The sequence below is a fragment of the Loxodonta africana genome, chromosome 15 (assembly GCF_030014295.1).
Source record: "Loxodonta africana isolate mLoxAfr1 chromosome 15, mLoxAfr1.hap2, whole genome shotgun sequence".
Classification (NCBI taxonomy): domain Eukaryota; kingdom Metazoa; phylum Chordata; class Mammalia; order Proboscidea; family Elephantidae; genus Loxodonta; species Loxodonta africana.
The window spans coordinates 24,158,518-24,183,437 of NC_087356.1; the positions used below are offsets into that span (position 1 = coordinate 24,158,518).

The 24,920-nt window shown below is 40.2% G+C and overlaps 1 protein-coding gene across 11 annotated transcripts in view; it reads right to left on the minus strand.

The window, feature by feature from the left end:
• AAK1 (AP2 associated kinase 1) overlaps positions 1 to 24,920 on the minus strand; it is a 189,388-nt gene that overhangs the window by 47,655 nt on the left and 116,813 nt on the right. For all 11 annotated transcript variants that reach the window (XM_064268684.1, XM_064268683.1, XM_023552723.2 and 8 more), the window contains exons 9-12: positions 20,123 to 20,226; positions 9,945 to 10,024; positions 3,554 to 3,708; positions 2,293 to 2,603 (exon numbers count right to left, since the gene is read on the minus strand). In XM_064268684.1, coding sequence (XP_064124754.1) covers positions 2,293 to 2,603; positions 3,554 to 3,708; positions 9,945 to 10,024; positions 20,123 to 20,226 — 650 coding nt within the window. The remainder of the gene's footprint in view (positions 1 to 2,292; positions 2,604 to 3,553; positions 3,709 to 9,944; positions 10,025 to 20,122; positions 20,227 to 24,920) is intronic.

Sequence of the window (24,920 nt, forward strand, 5' to 3'; positions counted from 1 at the left end):
TTTAAAGGAATTTGGAAGTAGCCAAGATTAAAATGCTTCTCCACATGAATAGAATGAAACAATGATGATATAGAAAAAGAACAGCCTAAATGCCAACCCAGCTGGTAAGACTCATCTCAAGCCATTGTAAAATTATTTTCCAGTAGCTCTATCTTTATTAGCTTCTCCCGTCTTTAAGCATTCAAAATATTCAGTATACTCTATGGCATTTATTGATATTTTATCTTATATATGTAGCTAATTGTTTCAAGTTATATTCTTTTGTAAACTTCCTAAGCATAAGGACCACTTCTCTAATCCCCATGGCTAGGGACTATGTGCTAGGCACACAAACAGTGCTCACAAAGGTCCTACTGATGAAAAAAGTCAGGGCCTTGTCTTTGAATAAACCAAACACTGTTATTTAGTTATAGAGTTAACAGAGAGGATTTTGTTGGCCTGCTGGGGCAAAATTACAGAGTTAGCAAAGAAGTAGATGTCAAAAATAGCTGCCTATTTATAACAGCAAAATGCTGGAAACAACCCAAATGTCTATCAAGAGGGGACTGACTGAATAAACTATATGTTTAAGATGAAACACTGTAAATAGGAATGAGGAATATCTTTAAATATGGGCTGGAGGAGACAGAATATTGCAGATTTAACTTTGGAACTATGTAAATGTTTTACATATTCATAAAATTATATCAAAATTTAAAAAACAATAACTAAAAATCAAAAGGAAAATAAAACAAATAAACTTAACTGCACATCAAATTGGTAGTTAAACTCCCTGGGAAATAATGTGCTGAATGTTATAAGGGTAAAAAGGTCAAAAAATTTTAAACTGTTTTCAGTAATAATATTGAGAGCTCATCCGAAACTGTAACTCAAGTAAGTAATTATGTTAATGCTGTTGGGAATCGAGATTTCCAGATGAGAAAAACACAAACACAAAATCCCAAGAAGTTGAACAAAAACCTTGTAATCCCAAATCTGAATTGGGAATTATCGATCTGAATTCATGATGTATATTCTCTTTACAAAACAAAACATTTCCTAGCAGCTATCAACTGTGAAGGCCTAGTAACAATAATCAATCCATCAGCAGATAAGTATTCACAGCATGAAGATCGTGGTCTCTAAATATTGTTTCCATTAAAAGGAAACAGAGCTCGTTGCAGAAACGGCTGATTCCAGGTCCAGGGCCAAATGAGCCCGGAACAGCTGATTATACTGGCCAAATGAGGGGCAATCTGAGAGCATCAAAATCAACAACTTTCTAAAAAATTGCACTGTATTGAAACACATCAGATATGTTAAAATCCATGAGTTCTTAATGACATAAAAACCAAGCACCTCATTACTCCTCTTTGAATGATATTAGGAATAAACTCATGGTACTGAAAATTGGCGAACAGAGAGAGTCAAGCATTTATCCTGCCTTTTTGGTACAAATAGTGCCTCAGGGTAGCCAAATAGTTGATAATGAAAGCTCTTCTTATAAAAATTCCAGCCCCTTAATGAAGAAGGGATGCTAGGATATCATTATATTGCTGTCCTGAATGAATTAACGGATTTAGGAAACGATCAGCAGTGGCTGCGAAGCTGGTGCAGAACATTAACTGAATGGATCAGACAGACAACACCTAAAGCCACCCGCTGACCTTAACATTACTAAAAGAGAGGGCAACCAGCCATTATATGCCTCCTGATATGATACAATAGGAAGAAGGAAGGACAAACACTGCCAAACTGAATGTAATGCTGATCAAGTCTCAAAAATTAGATCTCCAGTTTATACAGGGGAGAGAGGAACATATTAAATGACACTATGGGGATGCCATCAGCCAAATCCAGGACGTGGAAAATTCTACAGGACAAATGATCCAGTTTCTTAAAAAAATACACAAACAATAAATAAATGGCAAAGGGGGGGGCAGGAACCCTATGACTAAAAGGGGAATTAAAATATGTATTAATCATTATAAAATGAATATATACCCATAGGAAAAAATGTGGAAAAAAAATGAAATAATAAAAAAAAAAAGATCTACGGTGAGACAGAGGGCTTCCTAAACCAGGGCATTCAAGCTTGGTTAGAACTAGCTGTCAAAATGGACTCTACAATAAAAGCATGCAAATCAGTGAATTTAATAGGGCAATTAGAAGGATTAAGTAAATACAGTATGTGGATCTTATTTGGATCCTGATTCAAACTAACTCCCCAAGGGAAGATACCTGGACCTAGCGGGTCTTTTCACAGTAATGACTCAGATATGCAAAGCAAGGGCCAGGTTCTGACCACCTTACCTGCTGAGCCTGGACCTGTTGTGGCTGCTGCTGCTGCTGCTGCTGCTGCTGGTAAAATGTGCCTGCAGGTTGCTGCGGTGGCGGCTGCTGCTGCGGCTGCGGCTGTTGTTGCTGCTGCTTGAGGAACAGCTGCTGCTGGTGCTGGGGTGTGGCCTGGGCCTGAGTGGGAAGACCCTGGGCCTGAGTAGAAGGCGTCTGCTGAGGGGTAGACGGAGCCTGTGGCTGCTTGGGCTGAGACTGAGGTTGGCTGGGTTGGGGCTGGGTTTTTGGTTGGGGAACACTGGCTAAAAGGCCAGGCTGAGTGCTGGGTCCTGCAATGAGAATAAACTCCATATGAGGGCTCAAAACTCTTCCAGACAAAATTGCCTTTCTTTCTTGCCAAAGCAATAAAGAGGGGGTGGTAAGTAGGCAGATGATCCCAAGATCCAAGTTCCTCGGAGTCTTTGCATATGCTCTGCCCCACCTGGAATGTCTGTTTCCTCCTGCTAACTAAGCTAGGTGCTTCATATCTTTCAAAATAAGATTCAGTATTTGCCTTTTCAGAAAGTCTTTTCTTACTCATTACTCCGTTGGTCAGCAAGTTGGCCTTTGAGGCTACTGTATAGAGACAAAATCTTTGCACTCGCTGGAATGCTGCACGACAGACATGTTCTTTAATGTTTTACGTGGAGGTATACAACCCTAGTCTAGATGCCTGGCTATTAGTAGGTGGCCACCAAATTAGCCAAAAGCAGCTTCCTGGTTGGAGAGGAATGGCTGGCTGTGTTCAGTTAACTGATAATTTGGATCAATCCTCACTATGAAACCAAGCTCAGTCAACTCATTAGAAAAAGAATACCAAAACATGGACGGGAGAATAGACAGCTCTTTAACAACAAAGCATTAAAGAAACTATTTCTCTGAGGGTCAAAAAGGGGCGAGTCTTGTTTCTTTAAAGACACATGAAGAAGCAGCGGCACATGAAATAAAGAGGTAGGTATGGGATGAATGGACCAAACCACAAAATCAGGGCCAAGACTAGAAAAAACAGAGGCAACAGACTTCAGCGGTCTTGAGGACCCATCTGTGAATTCAATGAAAGGTTTCTCTTTTTGCAGGCGCTTGCCACACAATTTCAAAGGCAGTTCACCTCCTTTTTAAGGAAAACCATTATTTTTTAGGTACCTGGTTTTCTAGGAGCAAAACCAGGTGTTCTAATAGTTCCTTATTCTCCTGAAATCACTCCAGGTGTACTATGTTTCAAACTAATCTCATTACTGACCTGCAGCCTGAGGTGGGGGCTGAACCGTGGCCCTCTTTCGAGGTGTCAGGGCTGGCTGGATAGGAAGGATTCCTGGGTTTGGCTGAGTCTGCCCAGCTTTAGGCCTCTGGCGGGGTGCAATTGAAGTTTCTGTGGTGGGAATGGGATCTGTCAATCTAGAAAAGCAAAAGAAAAAACAAATAGACTCACGTTAAAGTGTGGGAAAATGAGGAGTGGGCAGAGTCCGTGATGCTTTCCCCTCAACATGTATTCAAAACTTCTAGATCTATTTGATCAACACTTCCCAAAGTGTATTCCACAGGAAGTTACTCTGTTACTAGACGTTTTGAAAAAAAAAAAAAATTGCGAGGAAATAAGTTTTTTTTCCCTTTTCTTTTAATGTTAATCTATTTTATTTTTTTGTGTGCTTTTTTTTAGATAGAGGTTTACAGAGCAAGTTAGTTTCTCAGTAAACAATTAATACACATGTTGTTTTGTGACATTGGCTTCCAACCCCACAACATGCCAACATTCTCCCCTTCTAGACCTTGGTTTCTCCATTACCAGCTTTCCTGTCCCCTCCTGGCCTGCTCACTCTTGCCCCTGAATTGGTGTGCCCATTTAGTCTCCTGTTGTTCTATGGGCGTGTCTAATCTTTGGCTGAAGGGTGAACATCAGGAGTGACTTCAGTACTGAGTTAAAAGGGTGTCTGGGGACCATACTCTTGGAGTATTTCCAGTCTGTCAGACCAGTAAGTCTGATCATTTTTTGTGAGTTTGAATTTTGTACTATACTTTTCTCCCGCTCTGTCCAGGAACCTCTATTATGATCCCTGTCAGAGCAGTAGGTGGTGGTACCAGGCACCATCTAATCTGGTGGAGGCTGGGACAGTTGTGGTCCGTTAGTCTTTTCGACTAATCTTTCCCTTGTGTCTTTAGTTTTCTTCATTCTCCGTTGCTCCAGGTGGGGTGAGACCAGTGGAGTATCTTAGACTGTAACTCACAAGCTTTTAAGACATCATATGCTACTCACCAAAGTAGAATGTAGAACACTTTCTTTATCAACTATGTTATGCCAGTTCAGCTATATGTCCCCTGAGACCATAGTCTCCAGAATCCTCAGTCCAGTAATTTGGTCTCAGGGAGTTTGGATGTATATATGGAGCTTCCATGACCTGGCCTTGGACAAGTTGTAATGGCTTCCCGAGTATTGTGTGCTGCCTTACCCTCACCAAAGTTGCTACTTATCTATTGTCTATTTAGTGTTTCTCCCTCCCACTTTTCCCCTCCCTCATAACCATCAAAAGTCATTTCTTTCTGTGTGTAAACCTTTTCATGAGTTTTTATAATACTGGTCTCATACAGTATTTGTCTTTTTGTGACTGACTTATTTCACTCGGCACAATGGTGAGCAAATAAGCTTCTAACACACTGATCAAAATACAGTTAAGCAGGTTCCTTCCCTTCAGGACATCTTAGAAGTTTTTATGTGTGAATATTGATGGAGAGCTGCAAAGGGGGTATACAGAATGCAATGTTTCTCAAACTTATTTGATCTTGGGACCCTTTTATCCACATTACTTCCTAGGATTTCCTAGAATACACTCTGGGTGATGACGCAAAGAAAGCTTTGAGACAGATGGTTTCATATGCAGAAGGAACTCAAATAGGGTTAGAACTAGCTGTAAAATGGTCTCCCTACAATAAAAGTATACAAATGAGTGAATTTAATAAGAAAACTAGAAGGAATAAGTAAATAATTCCAGATAGAGGATTTGGAAGCTTGACAGGAATCCATTTCTTCCAATATATGTGCTCCCTTTCTACCACGGTAATAAAATTTTTAGCTGGGTATAGGGTCATCCAGGGTAAAAACTGTGTTGCCCAGCTGCTCTTGCAATCAGGTATGGGCATATGTCTAAGTATTGGCCAGCAGGACGTAAGCAGATTGTTATACAGCAATTTCTAAAAGCTTTAAGAAATAACTGATGTATGCCCTTTGCTTCTCTTCTTCTTTGGCTATTCTTGATCCTGGTGCTTGGAACAGGGATGCTGCCATATTGACCCATGAGGTCACAGACACACGTAAGGATGACAGAGTGGTGAGCTTGAAGAAGCCTGGTTCCCTAAGGGCTTTACAGAGCAGAACTGCCCAAACTGCTTACCACTGGACTTTATTTGAGAGAGAAAAAAACATCTGTCTTGTATAAACCATTGTTATTTTGGACTTCCATTTGCTTTAGCTACTCTGTGTTCAATAGCAAGTTTAAGAGTCTCTTCTGACATCCATTTTGGTCTTTTCTTTCTTTCCTGTCTTTTCAATGATCTCTTGCATTCTTTATGTATAATGTCCTTGGTGTCATCCCACAACAGACATCTCACAATGTCTGGTCTTTGGTCATTAGTGTTCAATGTGTCAAATCTATTCTTGACATGGTTTCTCAATTCGGGTGGGATATACCCAAGGCTGTACTTTGGATCTCGTGGACTTGTTTTAATCTTCTTGAGCTTCAACTTGAACTTGCATGTTAGCAAATGATGATCTGTTCCACAGTCAGCCTCTGGCCTGGTACTGTCTGATGATATCAAGCTTCTCCATTCTCTTTCCACGGATGTAGCTGATCTCATTCCTGTGTATTCCATCTGATGAGGTCCATCTATATAGTCACTGTTCATGTTATTGAAAAAAAGTATTTCCAAAGAATAGGTCCTCGGTATTGCAAAATTCTATTATGCAGTCTTTGCTGTTGTTTCTATCACCAAAGCCGTATTTTCCAACTACTGATCTTTCTCCTTTGTTCCCAACATTCACATTCCAATCACTAGTAATTATCAATGTATCTTGATTGCATGTTTGATCAATTTCAGACTGCAGAAGTTGGTAAAAAAAAACTTCAATTTCTTCATCTTTGGCATTAGCGGTTGGTGCATAGATTTGAATAACACTTGTATTAACTAGTCTTCCTTTAAGGCCTATGGATATTACCCTATCACTAACAGTGCTGGAGGTGCTCACTTGTCTATGCCAAGAAATATGGAAGACAGCTTCCTGGCCAACTGACTGGAAGAGATCCATATTTATGCCTATTTCCAAGAAAGGTGATCCAACCGAATGCGGAAATTATAAAACAATATCATTAATATCACACGCAAGCAAAATTTTGCTGAAGATCATTCAAAAACAGCTGCAGCAGTATATCAACAGGGAACTGCCAGAAATTCAGGCTGGTTTCAGAAGAGGACATGGAACCTGGGATATCATTGCTGATGTCAGATGGATCCTGGCTGAAAGCAGAGAATACCAGAAGGATGTTTACCTGTGTTTTAGTGGCTATGCAAAGGCATTCAACTGCGTGGATCATAACAAAATATGGATAACATTGTGAAGACTGGGAATTCCAGAACATTTAATTGTGCTCATGAGGAATCTACATAGATCATGAGGCAGAACAAGGGGATACTGATTGGTTTAAAGTCAGAAAAGGTGTGTGTCAGGGTTGTATCCTTTCGCCATACCTATTCAATCTGTATGCTGAGCAAATAATACAAGAAGCTGGATTATATGAAGTAGAATGGGGCATCAGGATTGGAGGAAGACTTATTAACAACCTGCATTATGCACATGACACAACCTTGCTTGCTGAATGTGAAAAACACTTGAAGCACTTACTAATGAAGATCAAAGACCAAGCCTTCAGTATGGATTGCACCTCAACATAAAGAAAACAAAATCCTCACAACTGGACCAATGAGCAACATCATGATAAACACAGAAAAGACTGAAGTTGTCAAGGATTTCATTTTACTTGGATCCACAATCAACAGCCATAAAGGCAGCAGTCAAGAAATCAAAAGACGCATTGCATTGGACAAATCTGCTGCAAAAGGCCTCTTTAAAGTGTTGAAAAGCAAAGATGTCACCTTGAAGACTAAGGTGTGCCTGACCCAAGCCATGGTATTTTCAGTTGCATCATATGCATGTGAAAGCTGGACAATGAATAAGAAAGACAGGAGAAGAATTGACGCCTTTGAATTGTGGTGTTGGCGAAGAATATTGAATGTACCATGGACTGCCAAAAGAATGAACAAATCTGTCCTGGAGGAAGTACAACCAGAATGCTCCTTAGAAGCGAGGATGGCGAGACTGTGTCTTACATACTTTGGACACTTTGTCAGGAGGGATCAGTCCCTGGAGACGGACATCATGCTTGGCAAAGTACAGGGTCAGCAGAAGAGAGGAAGACCCTCAATGAGGTGGATGATGCAGTAGCTGCAACAACGAGCTCAAGCATAACAGCAGTTCTAAGAATGGCACAGGACCGGGCAGTGTTTCCTCCTGTTGTGCATCGGGTCGCTATGAGTCAGAACAGACTCAACGGCACCTAACAACAACAACAGCATTGTACTTCAGGACAGATCTTGAAATGTTCTTTTGACAATGAAAGCGATGCTGTTCCTCTTCGATTTGTCATTCCTGGGATAGTAGACCATATGATTATACAATTCAAAATGGCCAATACAAGTCCATTTTAGCTTACTAGTGCCTAGGATATCATTCTTCATGTGTTCCATTTCATTTTCCACAACTTCTAATTTTCCTAGATTCACAGAAGGAGAGAATACTAGAAATGTTTACTTGTGTTTTATTGACTATGCAAAGGCATTCGACTGTGTGGATCATAGCAAATAATGGATAACACTGCCAAGAACGGGAATTCCAGAACACTTACTTGTGCTCATGCGGAACCTGTATGTAGACCAAGAGGCGGTTGTTTGAAAAGAACAAAGGAATATCTCATGGTTTAAATATCACCATACTTATTCAATCTGTATGCTGAGCAAATAATCTAAGAAGCTGGACTATGAAGAACGAGGCATGAAGACTGGAGGAAGACCCATTAACAGCCTGCGATATACAAATGACACAACCTTGCTTACTGAAAGCAAAGGGGACTTCAAGCACTTACTGATGAAAACCAAAGACTATAGCCTTCAGTATGGATTACACCTCAACATAAAGAAAACAAAAATCCTTATAACCGGACCAATAAGCAACATCATGATGAACAGAGCAAAGGCTGAAGCTGTCAAGGGTTTCATTTTACTTGGATCCATAATCAACGCCTACGGAAGCAGCAGTCAAGAAATCGAAGAATATACTGTATTGGGCAAATCTCTGCAAAAGAACTTTTTAAAGTGTTAAAAAACAAAGATGTCACTTTGAGAACTAAGTGTGTTTGGCCTAAGTCATGGTATTTTCAATTGCCTCATACGCATGCGAAAGCTGGGCAGTGAATAAGGAAGACTGAAAAAAGAACTGATGCCTTTGAATTATGAGGTGTTCGTGAAGAATACTGAGTATACTATGAACTACCAGAAGAAGGAACAAATCTATTTTGGAAGAAGTACAGCTAGACTGCTCCTTAGAAGGGAGGATGGCAAGACTTCGTCTTACGTACCTTGGACATGTTATCAGGAAAAACCAGTTCCTGAAGAAGGATATCATGCTTGGTAAAGCAGATGGTCAGTGAAAAAGAGAAAGACCCTTAATGAGATGGACTGACACAGTGGCTGCAACAACGGGCTCAAGCATAGCAACAATTGTGAGGATGGTACATGACCGGGTGGTATTTTGTTCTGTGGTACAGTGTTTTTTTTTTACAGTGGGTGGCTATGAGCAGTAACCAACTCGATGGCACCTAAAAACAACAACAACAACATTTTGGACTTTTATAACTCAGAGCCAAATCTAATTCAAACAGTCTAGGTCACTTCCACCCAACCTTCCCCTGGCTCTCCCTGGGTCAGGCTGTATCACCTTCTGATGGCGCTCCTCAGCCTTTCCTGGCTCCCTCCCTCTTTTCTCTCACATGGACATATTCCCCTAATAAAATTTTTGCTGATTTAAACCTCTCTTGGCATCTGCTTCTTGGAAGATCCCAAGTAAAACATAAAGCGATTAGCTAAGACCCACAGAGTCTTTTCCTGTCATAGATTCAGTGCTCTGACCTACACTTCTGTACTGTAGCCAGAATTCTAGAAAACGAGGAGGAAAGGGGGAGGAGGATTTGGGTGGTGTATGAGGCTAAACTCAGGCCAGGACACAAGTGTAGGACACTTGTACTAGGGAACCTTTAAAGTCTGCTGATGCCTCATCTCTGAATGTTCTTCTGCCTATCCCCAAACAAGGGAAACAGCTGTAGAGTTTTTGATTCTCATTCAAATGCAGATGAGGATATTTCATTATATTCTTCTGCATTCCCCAGAATAGTTTCTGCCAAGGGGAGACAGCTTGCTTTCCTGTTCTGTGCAGCCTCTGGGTCATAGCATAGAAGAATCAAGAAACATAAGACATCCACCCTTGCTACAACTGCAATCGGAGCAGGACAGGTGCTCACTAAGGCAATTCTTACCTGGCCTTTGGCTGGGTCTTTTTTGCAGCTGCTTCACTGGCTTTCACTGGTTCAGGAAGCTTTGCAGGAATGGGAGAGTTCTATAGAATTAAAAGGGGGAAAAATGACATCACAGACTTTTTCGTGAAAGATTAACTAGCCTCATTGCTGATGGAAATACACATTAGAGTCTTCCACAGTGGCTTCCAGGCTCTAATCTCTGGTAGAGGGAAGGGAAGTTAACCAAATGCATACCCCACCAAATGCAGGCCCAACTGGGGAGGCAAAGTATCTGAGATGAGGAGAGAGCAGCCTGTACATAGCACACTCCTCCCCCATCACCCTCCACCTCTGGACCAGGCTCAGGCACTAACACTTAATCTTAGTACTCTTCCTACAGCACAGCATAGAAGTGCTGATATGAAAGGAAAAGAGATGTTTGTAACTATATTATTTAAGCTTCATTCCCAGCTGACTAGTGTACCCAATCAAGGGGCATTCATTCTTCTCATTGGAATGAAAAAAACACAGACATCAATGTGCTTGGTTGCTCAGTCAACACCCCTACCCAATGTGAGAGCCATTACTCAGTCCACAAGCCAAACAGAGTTCCTCTAACTTGGATTCTGCACCATCCATCTAATATCCCCTCTTGAGGGAGCATCAGCGGTCCATAATCACAGAACAATTGCTCACCACTAGTGACTGAGTATCAAATGACATGAGACTTGTGGTGAAGTTTACTATTTTTAAAGCAGGTACCAATCCGAATGCTTCCGATTGTATTTCACGGTATTGAACTTTTTATGAATGGGAAAGTGGGACAGCAAAAGCAAACACAGCAAACACATAGCTTACTATGTAGGAATCCTCATTTTATGTGGGAAACCTAACAAACAGAACACAAGTTACAAAACTGACTTTTAGGAGAGACATCCCATTTCCTTCGTGTTTCCTTGTAAAGGAGGAATTTTTGCTATAAAACTTAAGCTGTGAGCTTCTTCTCTACCTTTCAGGCATTTCTCCTTCAAAAGAGGAGAGTAACTTATCTGACTGCTAAGATTGGGAAACAAAAGTAAGCTCATCTTGCTCACCCTTGCCCTCCATTCTTTAGGGAACAGCCCACCTGAATCAGGCATTCACTGCACTCCTTAATCTCAGGAAGCCTGACTGGTCAAACCACGTTCTCTGACTCAAACTTATTAGCAAAAAGGTCAATGTTGTGATCTTCACATTTGATTCCGAGTGAAAGAGTGTTATATATCAGCACTCTCAAGCCCAATCATGACATCAAAACTTCATTATTTAAAAAACTAGCAAGAAAACTTCAAATTAGAACCTAATTTTTTATGGCATCGATTAGTCAAAAAAAATTTTTTTTTAATTCTACTTTAGATGAAGGTTTACAGAACAAACTAGTTTCTCATTAAACAGTTAGTATACATATTGTTTCATGACACTGGTTAACAACCCCACGACATGTCAACACTCCCCCTTCTCAACCTTGGGTTCCCTATTACCAGCATTCATGTCCCCTCCTGCCGTCCAGTCCTTGCCCCTGGGCTGGTGCGCCCCTTTAGTCTCGTTTTGTTCTATGGGCCTGTCTGATCTTTGGCTGAAGGGTGAACCTAAGGAGTGACTTCATTACTGAGCTGAAAGGGTGCCTAGGGGTCATAGTCTCAGGGTTTCTCCTATCTTCATTAGGACAGCAAGTCTGGTCTTTTTTTTTTTTTGAGTTAAAATTTTGTCTTACATTTTTCTCCAGCCCTGTCCAGGACCCTGTCAGAGCACTCAGTGGTGGTAGCTGGGTACCATTTAGTTGTGCTGGACTCAGTCGGGTGGTGGCTGTGGTCCTTTGGTCCTTTTGACTAATCTTTCTCTTGTATCTTTAGTTTTCTTCATTCTTCCTTGCTCCGGAAGGGATGAAACCAGTGGAGTATCCTAGATGGCCACTCACAGACTTTTAAGACCCCAGATGCTACTCACCAAAGTAGAATGCAGAACATTTCCTTTATAAACCATGTTATGCCAATTGAGCTAGACATTCTCTAAGACCATGGTCCCCACAGCCCTCAGCCCAGCAATTCCGTCCCTCAGGGATTTGGGATTTGTCCACAGAGTTTCCATGACTTTGCCTTGTACAAGTTATACTGGTTTCCCCAGTATTGTGTACTGCCATACCCTTCACCAAAGTTATCACTTATCTATTGTCTAGTGTTTTTCTACCCCCACACCCCCCGCCCCTTAACCATCAAAGATTGTTTCTTTTTGTGTGCAAACCTTCTCATGAGTTTTTACAGTAGTGGTCTCTTACAATATTTGTCCTTTTGTTTCACGCAGCATATCGCCCTCCAGATTCACCCATGTCATGAGATGCTTCACAGACCCATCGTTGTCCTTTATCGTTACATAATACTACATAGTGTGTATGTACCAGTTTGTTTATCCATTCATCTGTGGATGGGCATCTAGGTTGTCTCCATCTTTTTGCTATTGTGAACAATGCTACAATGAACACGGGTGTGCACATCTCTATTTATGTGACCAACTCCTATTTCTCTAGGATAGATTCCTAGGAGTGGGATTGCTGGATCATATGGTATTTCTATTTCTAGCTTTTTTTTTTTTAAGGAAGTGCCACATTGTTTTCCAAAATGATTGTATCATCTTGAATTTCCACCAGCAGTGCATAAGAGTTCCGATCTCCCTGCAGCCTCTCCAACATTTGTTATTTCCTGTTTTTTTTTTGATTCATGCCAGTAATGCCACAGTGAGATGGTATCCCATTGTGGTTTTGATTTACATGTCTCTAATGGCTATTGATCGTGAGCATTTCCTCATGTGTCTGTTGGCCACTTGAACGTGTTCTTTGGTGAAGTGTCTGTTCATTTCCTTTGCCCATTTTTGAACTGGACTATTTGTCTTTTTGTTGTAGAGGTATTGGATTTTCTTGTACATTTTAGAGATTAGACCTTTGTCTGATTTGTAACAGCCAAAAAATTTTTCCCAGTCTGTAGGTTCTCTTTTTACTCTTTTGGTGAAGTCTTTTGATGAGCATAAGTGTTTAATTTTTAGAAGATCCCAGTTATCTAGCTTATCTTCTGGACTTTGTGTGTTATTAGTTGTGGTTTGTATCCTGTTAACGTCATGTATTAGGGCCTCTAGCATTGATTACATTTTTTCTTCTATGAACTTCATAGTTTTGTGCTTTATATTTAGGTTTTTGATCCATTTTAAATTAGTTTTTGTATATGGTATGAGGTATGGGTCCTATTTCATTTTTTTGCAGATGGACATCCAGTTTTGTCAGCACCATTTGTTAAAAAGACTGTCTTTTCCCCATTTGATGGACTTTGGGCCCTTGTCAAAGATCACACGACCATACATCTGGGTTCGCAATTCTGTTCCATCGGTCAATATATCTGTCCTTGTACCAGTACCAGGCTGTTTTGACTACCGTAGCTGTATAGCAGGTTCTGAGGTCAGGTAGTGTGAGTCCTCCTACTTTATTATTCTTCTTCAATAGCATTTTACTTATCTGGGGCTTCTTCCCTTTCCATATAAACTTAATGATAAGTTTTTCCATCTCTTTAAAGAATGTTGTTGGTATTTGGATCGAGATTGCACTGGATTTGAAAATCATTTTGGGTAAAACTGTCATTTTCACAATATTGAGTCTATCTATCCATGAGCATGGTATGTTCTTCCATTTATGTAAATCTCTTGGTTTCTTGTAGCAGTGTTTTGTAGTTTTCTTTGTATAAGTCCTTTACATCCCTGGTTAGATTTATTCCTAGATATTTTATTTTTTTAGGGGCTATTATAAATGGTATCGTTTTCATGATTTCCTTTTCATTGTTCTCTTTATTGGCGTATAGGAATCCAAATGATATCTGTGTGTTAATCTTGTATCCTGCTACTCTGCTGAATCTTTCTATTAGTTCCAGTAGTCTTCTCATGGAGTCTTTTAGGTTTTCTATACATAGTGTGATATCATCCGCAAATAGGGACAGTTTAACTTCTTCATTACCAATTTGGATGCCCTTTGTTTCTTTTTCTTGCCTTGTTGCTCTAGCTAGGACTTCTGGCACAATGTTAAATAGGAGTGGTGATAAAGGGCATCCTTGCCTTGTTCCTGTTCTCAAGGGGAATGTTTTCAGCCTCTCTCCATTAAGAATGATGTTGGCCTTTGGTTTTGCATAGGTGCCCTTTAATATGTTGAGATTTTTCCCTTCTATTCCTATTTTCTGAGAGCTTTTATCAGGAATGGGCATTGGACTCTGTCGAATGCCTTTTCTGCATTGACTGAGGTGATAGTGTGATTCTTTTCTTTCCTTTTATTTACGTGCAGGATTACACTGATTGATTTTCTAGTGTTGAACCATCTTTGTATACCTGGTATGAATACTACTTGGTCATGGTGTATTACTTTTTGATATAATGCTGAATTCTATTGGCTAGAATTTTGTTGAGAATTTTTGCATCTATACTCATGAGAGGCATTGGTCTGCAATTTTCTTTTTTTTTTTTTTTTGTGGTGTCTTTGCCTCGTTTTGGTATCAGAGTTATACTGGCTTCATAGAATGAATTCGGAAGAATCGTTTCCTTTTGTATGTTCTGAAATAGTTTGAGCAGTACTGGTGTAAGCCCTTCTCTGAACGTTTGGTAGAATTCTCCAGTGAAGGCATCTGGGCCAGGGCTTTTTTTTTTTGTTGGGGGCTGTTTTTAATTACCTTTTCATTCTCTTCCGTTACGGGTCTGTTCAGATTTTCAACATCATTTTGTGTTAGTTTGGGTAGGTAGTGTGTTTCTAGAAATTTTTCCATTTCCTCTAGGTTTTCAAATTTGTTGGAGCATAGTTTTTCATAATACTTTGTTATGATGATCCTTTTTATTTCAGTTGGGTCTGTTGTAATGTTCCCCATTTCATTTCTTATTTGGGTTATTTGAGTCCTCTCCTGTTTTTCTTTTGTCAGTCTGGCCAGTGGTTTGTTGATTTTGTTGATCCTCTCAAAGAACCGACTTTTGGTTTTGTTGATTTTTTCTATTCTCTATTTCATTTATTTCTGCTCTGATCTTTATTATTTCCTTTCCTCTGGTGGCCCTGGGCTTCTTTTGTTGTTCTCTATTTGTTCAAGATGTATGGCTAATGTTTAGATTTTGTCCCTTTCTTCCTGCTATAAATTCACCTCTGAGCACTGCCTTTGCTGTGTCCCAATAGTTTTGGTACGATGTGTTTTCACTCTCGTTTGATTCTAGGAATTTTTTTATTCTATCTCTGATTTCTTCTATTACCCAGTGGTTTTTAAGCAGGGTGTTACTGAGTTTCAATGTAACTGATTTTTTTTTCCTTGCTTTTCCTGTTGTTAATTTCTACTTTGATGGCATTATGGTCAGAGAAGATAATTTGTATTATCTCAATGTTTTCGATTTTGTTGAGGGTTGCTCTCTGGCCTAAGATGTGGTCTATTCTGGAGAACGTTCCATGTGCGTTGGAAAAGAATGTGTATTTTGCAGCTTTTGGGTGGAATGTTCTACAATGTCTATGAGGTCAAGTTGGCTGATTTGTACCCTTTAGCTCTTCTGTATCTTTGTTGAGTTTCTTTCTAGATGTTCTGTCCTTTACCAAGAATGGTGTGTTGAAGTCTCCTACTATTATTGTGGAACTGTCAATTTCTCTTTTCAGTGCTGTTAGAGTTTGTTTTATGTATTTTGGATCCCTGTCATTGAGTGCGCAGATGTTTATTACGGCTAAGTCTTCAGGATGGATCGTCCCTTTAACCAATGTATAGTGGGTGCCCTTCTTTGTCTTTCATGGTGGATTTTGCTTTAAAGTCTATTTTATCTGAGGTTAGTATTGCCACTCCTGCTCTTTTTTGGTAGTTATTTGCTTGATATATATTTTTTCCATCCTTTGATTTTTAGTAAATTTACATCTTTGTTTCTAATGTGTGTCTCTTATAGACAGCACATTGATGGATCCTGCCTTTTATCCATTCTGTCACTCTCTGTCTCTTTATGGGTGCATTTAGGCCATATACATGCAGTGCAATTATTAATAGGTGTGATTTTATTGCTGTCATTTTGTAGTGCTTTTTTTTGTGGTGCTAACATTTTCTTTGTTCCTCTTACTCTCCTGTGCTGAATTCCTTTTGCTTGTGGATTTCTTTTGTTTTTGTAGGTTTTGTTTTTATTGAGACTTTATGTTTTTCTTTATTTTGATGAGTGGGTTTCTTAACATCCTTTGTGATTACTTTGAAATTTACCCTTATCTTCCTAGGTCTGAACGAGTCTATTATTACTTGGTATCACCTTGCCTTCCTCTCCATTAGAAAGTTCTGTACCTACAGTGTTTATTCCCTCTTTATTGTTCTGACGTTGTCATTTACAGATTAACCTCTCTGGTTCCCTGTTGTAATTCCTTTGGTTTTGGATAGTCCTTGAGAGTTCATTTCCTAGTCTCGTATCTGACTGGTACAATCTTGTGTCCCAGATTCAGGCTGTGGTCTGATGTTGTTTGTTCTTAGACTGAAGGACTCCCTTTAATAATTCTTGTAAGTTTGATTTGGTTTTTATATATTCCCTTAATTTCTGTTTATCTGGAAATGTCCTAATTTCACCATCATATTTGAACGAAAGTTTTGCATTGAATAGAATTTTCTTGGTTGGCAATTTTTTCTTTCAAGGTTTCATGTATGTCATCCCATTGCCTCCCTGCCTGCATAGTTTCTGCTGAATAATCAGAGTTTAGTCTTATTGTTTCTCCTCTGTGTGTGACTTTTTGTTTTTCTTGAGCTGCTCTCAGGATTTTTTCTTTGTCTCTCATTTCAGCAAGTGTGATTATGATATGCCTTGGTGTTTTTCTTTTGGGGTCTATCCTATATGGGGTTCATTGAGCTTCTTGGATGGTCAGCTTTTCATCTTTCATATTAGGGAAGTTTCCTGTCAGTAATTCTTCAATGATCCTGTCTGTGTTTCCATTTTCTCTCTGTTCTGGAACTCCGATCACTTGTAAATTTTTGCTTTTGATTGTATCCCATATAATTCTCAGGGTTTCTTCATTTTTCTTCATTCTTTTTTCTGATTTTTCCTCAAACAGAGTTGTATCCAAGTGTTTGCCTTCAATTTCACCGATCCTGTCTTCCATCATTTCAAACCTGCTTCTCAGTCCTTCTATGACACTGTCCGTTTCTGAAATCTTGTTGTTTATCTTTTGGCTTTCTAACTGTTGCTTTTATATGATTTCTAGTTGTGGATTTATTTTGGCATTTTGTTTCTGTATTATTTTCCTGATTTTTTCCATTTTTTTTATCTGTATTTTCCATCAATTTCTCTGCCTTTCCCATGAATTTGTCTATTTTTTTCCTCATTTTTATCTGCTTTTTGCTTCAACTCTTGGATAGCTCTGAATATTAGAGATCTGAGTTCCCTATCAGGTAGTTCTAGTGTCTTTTCTTCTACTGGAAAGTCACCTGGTGTTTTATTTTGGACAACTACTGGAACTATCCTGTCCTGTTTTTTAATATGTTTTGATATTTTCTATTGCCTTTGGGACATTCAGAAGCTATTTTCTTCGTTTATTGACCGTAGATCTGTTTGTTTTGTTCTGCTTTTGTTTTATTTGGTTATGTCTGAGCAGGTGGGCTGTGCATTCTTTGTTGTTTACTCGTCTGTGGCTTAATGATACTTTTCCCTTCCTTGTCTAATGGGCAGGGCCAGTCATTCAGCTATGGTGCAGCAGGGCAGGTTCAGCTGAAGAGTAGGGGCTGGGATGCATTGTTTGTGGCATGTACTAGGGCTGACAGGGCAGGCCGGGAATCAATGCTGGGCAGGTTCCAGTAGGCCATGCCTGTGCTGCGCGGGCATGTGACGTCCAGCACATGGTGCAGGTAGGCAGGAAGGAGGGGGATGGTTGTGATGTGTGGAGCTAATATGGATATGGAAAGATGACAGAGAGGAGAGAGAAACAGGAGCCAAAAACAAACAAAAAAAAAGAGTGCTAAGGGAGCTTGTCATTGAAGTGGAGAGATGAAAAACCGAGAAACGGAGAAAAACAAAAGGGAAAAAGAAAAAAAAACAGATAAAAATTTGGAAGGAAAAAAGAAAGAAAAGAAAAGCCCCCAGGGGTCCCACTGGTGTGGCTGCAAAGTGCAGGGAAGTGGCTCTCAGCATGCACGGTACAGCCTGGCTACAGGGGGTACAGGTGTCACACAGTGCCAGGCATCCAGTAGACAGGAAAAGAAGGTAAATATAGACAGAGAAGAACTGAGAAACAAAGAAAGACGGAAACGGGAAAAGAGAGAAAGAAAAAAAGAAAAGAAATGCCCCCCGGAATCCCACCTATGCAGATGCACTGATTGGAGGAGTGGCTCCTAAGCTGTGCAGTGCAGCTCAGCTAGAAGGGCCTCCCACATGTAAAAAGAGAAAGAAAACAAACTAAACAAAACAAGCAAAAAAAAAAAAAAAAAAAGCCCCAGGGATCCCACCAGCATGGTTTTGTGGGCCAGGGAAGTGGTTCCCCAGTCCAGCAGGGCTTCACATCCGTTCAAGAAGAAACAAAGATGGCACACAGAACCAGGCATTTGAGAGAAAGGAGAGGGAGGTGGTGGGAGGCACAGAAGAAACCAAAAGAAACAGAAAAAGTAACACCACCAACAGACAAATGGCACTCAGGGAGCTGGCCAGTGTGGGCAGGGTGAATCCAAGCAGCCCAGGACCGAAGCAGTTGTCTCTGGGCCAAGAGACTGTGGCAGGTGGAAAGTAGAGGAGGCTGGAGGAGGCAGGAAAGAAGGGTGGGGGTTAGGAAAGCATGTATCGCTGGTTACCGGGTGCTCTGTCTCCTGCTGGGAACTTCATGAAGCTGCTTTCCTGTACTCCCTGTCTGCCGATCTCCAGTGTGGGTGGGGTGAATCCATGCAGCATGGACACTTTATTTCCCGGCCAGCTGAGCTACCGCTGCCAGCCAGGAAGCCCAGAGGTAAAGCAGCAGGGATAGGATGGGGAGTGGGAAAGCGAGTCTTGCTGGTTACTGAGTGCTCTGTCTCGGCTGGGAGCTCCGTGAAGCTGCTTTCCCATGCTCCCTGTCTGCTGTTCTCCGACAGGAGTCCAAGATGACAAATCTGTGCTGCATTACCTGATAGGGGACCTCAGCACGTATCTCTCCTCGCTCTCTGTTCTCTGTCAGTTTCTTACTCCATTCGGTGTTTGGCTAAGCTCTTTATCTCTTCATTTGAAACTTCGGGTTCCAGGACTGACATTTGTCTCTGTTTTCCTTAGTTTTTCGGGTCTTTGCTGTGAAGGGGCACACATTTGTCTCTGTTTTCCTTAGTTTTTCGGGTCTTTGCTGTGAAGGGGCACTGTGGTGCTTCTGTCTATGGTATCATGTTGGCCAGAAGTCATTTGTCAAATACTCTTGAGAGTTAGTTCATACTATCACATGAAAAATATGCTAAGATTATAAAGAGGGTGTTTGAAAGCATTGTACTCCAAGAGTTGTGAGTGTACAGTTTATGATTACTAAGTATAGAAAACATCCCTATGGTCTCATGTATGTGTGTGTGGTGGGGGTAAAATTGCAAAGTGAGTTACGGATGGCTAACAGCTAAAGCAAAATCAAGAAAGCTCTGCTACGATGAAAGAGAAAAGGAATAAGGTGTATAAGATCCAGTAGGAGGGGGGCAAGTCTAGGCTTTGCCTCAAGAAAGCAGCCTAGGTTGAATGGACACAGGGAATACAGGGTGGAGAGGAGGAGTATGCTTTCTTATTAGCTAGGAGAACACAGCAAGTTGTGTATAAGTTTTTGTGTGAGAGACTGACTTGATTTGTAGACTTTCACTTAAAACACAATAAATAAATAAAAAGAAAGCAGCCTAACCACTTAGTAGGTAAATACAATAGGTTTTCTGAGAACTATGAAAGCTGACAATATAAGAAGTCAGTTAGTTTTTACCCAAAGTGTTCAACTCAGTCCCTGGGGCATTTTTATCCCTAGTGTAATGAATACCAATTTTAAACTTTAATTTCATGAGAAAACTGGATTCCCTTTATACTAACTGCTTCATAGTTAGCTTTGCTTGGATGTCCCCTCAAAGATAATGTAGGGGACATCTATACTCATTTACAAGGCTGATTAATACTCCAGGAATTGTAAGTGACAATTTAATAATATTTAGTTCCCTTAAAAACCACCACTCACATACCTGTACATTTGCAATTGGACATTCTTTCTTCACTAGTTTAAATGAGAAGTAGGAGACCTGGTAAATATCCGGCCTTTTGTCAGGGTCTGGTTCCAACATATACCCTAAGAAAAATATATGTTAACTCATGTAATAGTACCTTAACAAGTATGACATTAACTAGGAAGCATAATTTCCCCCTTTTACTACCAAGGTGTGTTTTTTTTTTTAATTTTTATACCTCAGAAAAGTAAGACAGCACAATTAGCCCTTTTCCTCCTCTCTCAGAAAGAGAAGCTACTGCATTCCTAAAATTCTTAATATTAATAAGAAAATAACCAAGTATTTGAATTGTAACAAAGATATGTGAAGTTTATACCCCTATCTTGCACTACAGGGACTCCAGCAAAGCTGTTGTTATTGTTTGCTGCTGTAGAATCAGCCTTCAATTCATGACGACCCCATTCACAATGTGATAGGTCCTTTTGATCAATAGGGTTTTCATTGGCTGATTTCTGGAAGTAGACTGCCAGGCCTTTCTTCCTAGTCTGCCTTAGTCTAGATGCTCTCCTGAAACTTGTTCAGCATCACAGCAACGTGCAAGCCTCCGCTGACAGATGAATGGTGGCTGCGCATGAGGTGCAATGGCCAGAAAGAGAACCTGGGTGTTCTGCATGGAAAGTGAGAATTCTATCACTGATCCAAGCTACCATCTTCATATTCTGATACCTAGGAGGCTATCTGGTCTTGCTTCTGACTGCCTTAGTTCATACTGTCTTACTAAACAAATGATTATTCTTGATAATTGAAACCAAAACCCAAATTTCATAAATTTACTTATTATTCTTCTGTTGGAGAAATTCGCTGATTTCAAATCTAAAAGTTATCACAAAGTAACATATGCGTAACTACTTTTACCCTGATCCATAGATCACCTGTCTGTTTCCAGGTCCTTTAAGCTTTTGCCCTCTCTAAAGCTGGAAAAAAAACCTCAGGGGGAAAAAAGGAAAACTGTTGAGGAAACACACAAACACACACATACATGTACAGGTATAAACTGCTTTTTGAAAGCTCACTCTACGTCTCTTTGTTTTTACAAAAAAACCTATATTAGTACTTGTTTTCGCTAACTGAAAGAAATCCAAAGGAGATTTCCACTTTTACGGAAAAAGGCGAAAAGTGAAAATAGTGTTCAGCAAGAGAGCCACCCCTATTCTCATTCCTCTCAAGCGAGTGAGATACTAGGTCTTTATCTACATCGGTGCTACCCATTTTACACAGTGGCTTGACCAAGCTCCTCCTTTCAAACTCCTCTGCCCTTACTGAACTACCCAGCCACATCCAATCAAATGCCCGGTGACATATAAAAGCACCGTGCATCACAAGATCCCATCCTCAACTTGTCATCCCCTGGGCATTTCTCTAACTGTAGTTATTCATCCCTCAGCATGCAGTTAACATAAATCCTGCTCTTCTGTGGGATTTGAGCCCTGGCCCTTCAACCCCACCCCACGTGCCATTGCCAGCTAGGCCACTGGGGCTGCCATCATCACCACCACTGCCTCTCAGCCTCCAGTGTGCTGCTGTCTTCCCGAGTCTGGTAAGTGAAACTATACTGTACAGACATCATTTCTACTTTATATAGGCTGTGTATTTGTCATATCATTCCTGCTTTTACTATATGTAGCATTATTTTAGCTTTTATGTGTTATTTGGTATGATTTGGTAGGTTATTTTTTGGATCTGGGAACACTCAAAATTTTTTCCCATATAAATGAATGGTAATTGCTTCTTTGCTTTATGCCATTTCAGCTTACAAAAGGTTTCACAGAACCCTCTACTTTTGGATCGCAGGGGAAACCTCTACATACAAACAATAATGCAAGGCAATTTACTGCATAAGTAATAAAATGAACGGCTGGGACACTAAGTTCAGAAAAGATCAACCTGCTACAGACTTGTCAAGGCCTCGGAAAAGAAGCAGGACTTGAGTAGGTCCTTGAAGGCAGGGCAGAATTTAGTTAGGCAGGGGAAAAGGTGAGGAAAGTATATCTTAGGTGAGAGAACTGTCGTAGAGAGAAGGACTTGGAGAAAGGAAAGAGAACACCCTGAAGTTTACTGAATGGGGACACAAGAGATTTGGTTTTGTAAAATTAATCTGGTGGTGATTTGTGTTGGATGGATTGAAGAGGGAGGAGAGTAGCTGGTGGCCAATCCACTACTACAGGCAGGAGCTGACAGTATGGTGACAGTGAAGAGATTAGAGAAAATGTAATGGAAGCAGGAGAAATTCAAAAGAAAGAATTAATGCAGCTTAGGAAATGACTCACATACTTTGGACAGTGCTATGGATTGAATTATGTCCCCCCAAAACACGTGTTGAAAATCCTAACGCCTGGTGGCACGGTGGTTAAAGCACTCAGCTACCAACCAAAAGGTTGGTTGCTAGAGCCCACCAGCCACTGCATGAGAGAAAGGTGTGGCAGTCTGCATGGCAGTCTGCATCCATAAAGATTTACAGCCTTGGGAACCCTATGGGGCAGTTCCACTCTGCCTTATAGGGTCACTATGAGTCAAAACCAACTCAATGGCAGTGGGTTTGGTTTTGGTTATGCCTGTGGTTATAATTCCATTTAGGGATGGGTTGTTTTTGTTATGTCAATGAGGCAGCATTAGTGTGGGGTGTATCTTGAGTCAATCTCTTATGAGATATAAAAGACGTTAGACAAGCGAGCAGAGCAGAGATGGGGTAAGATAGATGCTAAGACACACGGAGATCTCCATGGAACCAGGAGGCAGAAGATGAAGAAATAGGGACCTTCCTCCAGAGACTACAGAGAGAATAAGCCTTCCCCTAGAGCTAGCACTCTGAATTCTGACTTCTAGCCTCTTAAACCATGAGAAAATAAATTCCTGTTTGTTAAACCATCTACTTGTGGTATTTCCGTTACAGCAGCACTAGGTAACTATGTGTTATGCTATCAGGAGGGACCAATCCCTGAATAAGGACGTCATGCTTGGTAAAGCACAGTGTCCGTAAAAAAGAAGAAGACCCTCAATGAGATGGATTGACTTAAACATAACAATGGTGTGCCAACCAAAAGGTCGGTGGTTTGAGCCCACCAGCCACTCCATGGGAGAAAGATGTGGCGGTCTGCTTCCATAAAGATTTACAACCTTGGAAACCCTATGAGGCAGTTCTACTCTGTCTACACTGGGCAGTGTTTTGTTCTGTGGTACACAGGGTCACTACGAGTTGGAACTGACTCAACGGCACCTAACAACAACAGGAAATGATCGGCTTTTCCTTCTCTCTTGATATTGAGAGCCAACTAATTGCCACTGAATCAACTATGTCTCATGGCAGCCCCACATGTCAGAGTAGAACTGTCCTCCATAGGGTTTGCGAAGGCTGACTTTTCAGAAGTAGACTGCCAGGCCTTTGTTCTGAGGCACCACTAGGTAGACTCGAACCTCCAATCTTTTGGTTAGCAGCCGAGCATGTTATCTGTTTGTACCACCCTGGGACTCCAGCTAGATCCAAAGAAAACCTTAAGTTTTGGTCATTCAGGCTTGAACGGTGACACCATTGATAGAAACTAAAATGAAGAGAGGAGTATTAGGGGTAAAAGGGGGAAGGAGCGATTAAATTAATTTTAGGCATGGGAGTTTAGTGTGACAGTAGAATCTTCAAGTAGTTGTAAAGTGAAACAGGTCAGAGCTTGGGAAAGACGTCAGTGTTACAAATCTTCACAAGGAGTTGTTTTTCTCAATATGAATTTACTGTACCAACATTAAAAAGAAAAAAAATTACTTCCAAAACAATGCTACCATTCTAACATCAAATTTGGGTGTTTTTCTCAGATCTCCTTCCAATCTCATTTACATAGCTATAATTCCAGTATAAATATAATTCTTTATCTCTGAAAACAATAATCATTAACCGCCATACTCATTCCTGTTAACACCTTCCTCCTTTTTTGTTAATAAATAGCAGAGTTTGATAAAACTGGCATAATGGAAATAGCATGCAGAGCCACTTAAAAGCTATCTTTTCTCAGCCTTGGTCTCCTCATTTTTATAATGGATAAAACTATATGTAATTTAAAAAAATATATATATATAATTGTTTTTGGTATAAGTTTATATACCAAATTATATTCCCATTTAACAATTTCTACATAATTTGTTCAGTGACCTTGGTTACATTTTTCACAGTGTCAACTTTCTCATTATTTCCATTCTGGTTGCTCCATTTTCAGTAATCTAGTTTTCCTGCCCCCTTGCCTTCTCGTTTTTGATTTAGAGTAAATCTTGACCGTTTGATCTTATGCCGACAATTTTTCAAAGGAGCACAGTACTCTTGGGTGACATTGTTTATTTTATGAGCCAATCTGGTATTTAGCTAAAAAAAAAGAACACTATATTTAATTTATAAAGGGTTTTAAGAATTAAATGAGGTCTAAGTAGACCCTCAACAAACGTCAGATGCTCCACCTGACATTCGCTGCTTCTGTCATTCTTCAGTACATCCTCACCTGAGATCCAAACTGGGTTCCTCAGGATTTATAACCCATAATGGTTCAAACTTAGGTGTCAAACGTCTCTGTTTCTTTAGGATTTAGTACAGGGGCCTGTATTAAATTCTTCCACTATTTGGTTAATAAACATTAGTACATGTACTTGCTACAATGATGCAAAAAAGTTGGAAATCTTAAAATACTATTTTAAACAAGCAATGTGTGCTTGTTATCAAAATCCAATGATTACCCTAAATGAGGGGAAAACCTGGTTTCATGGAGTTATACAGCTTAATTAT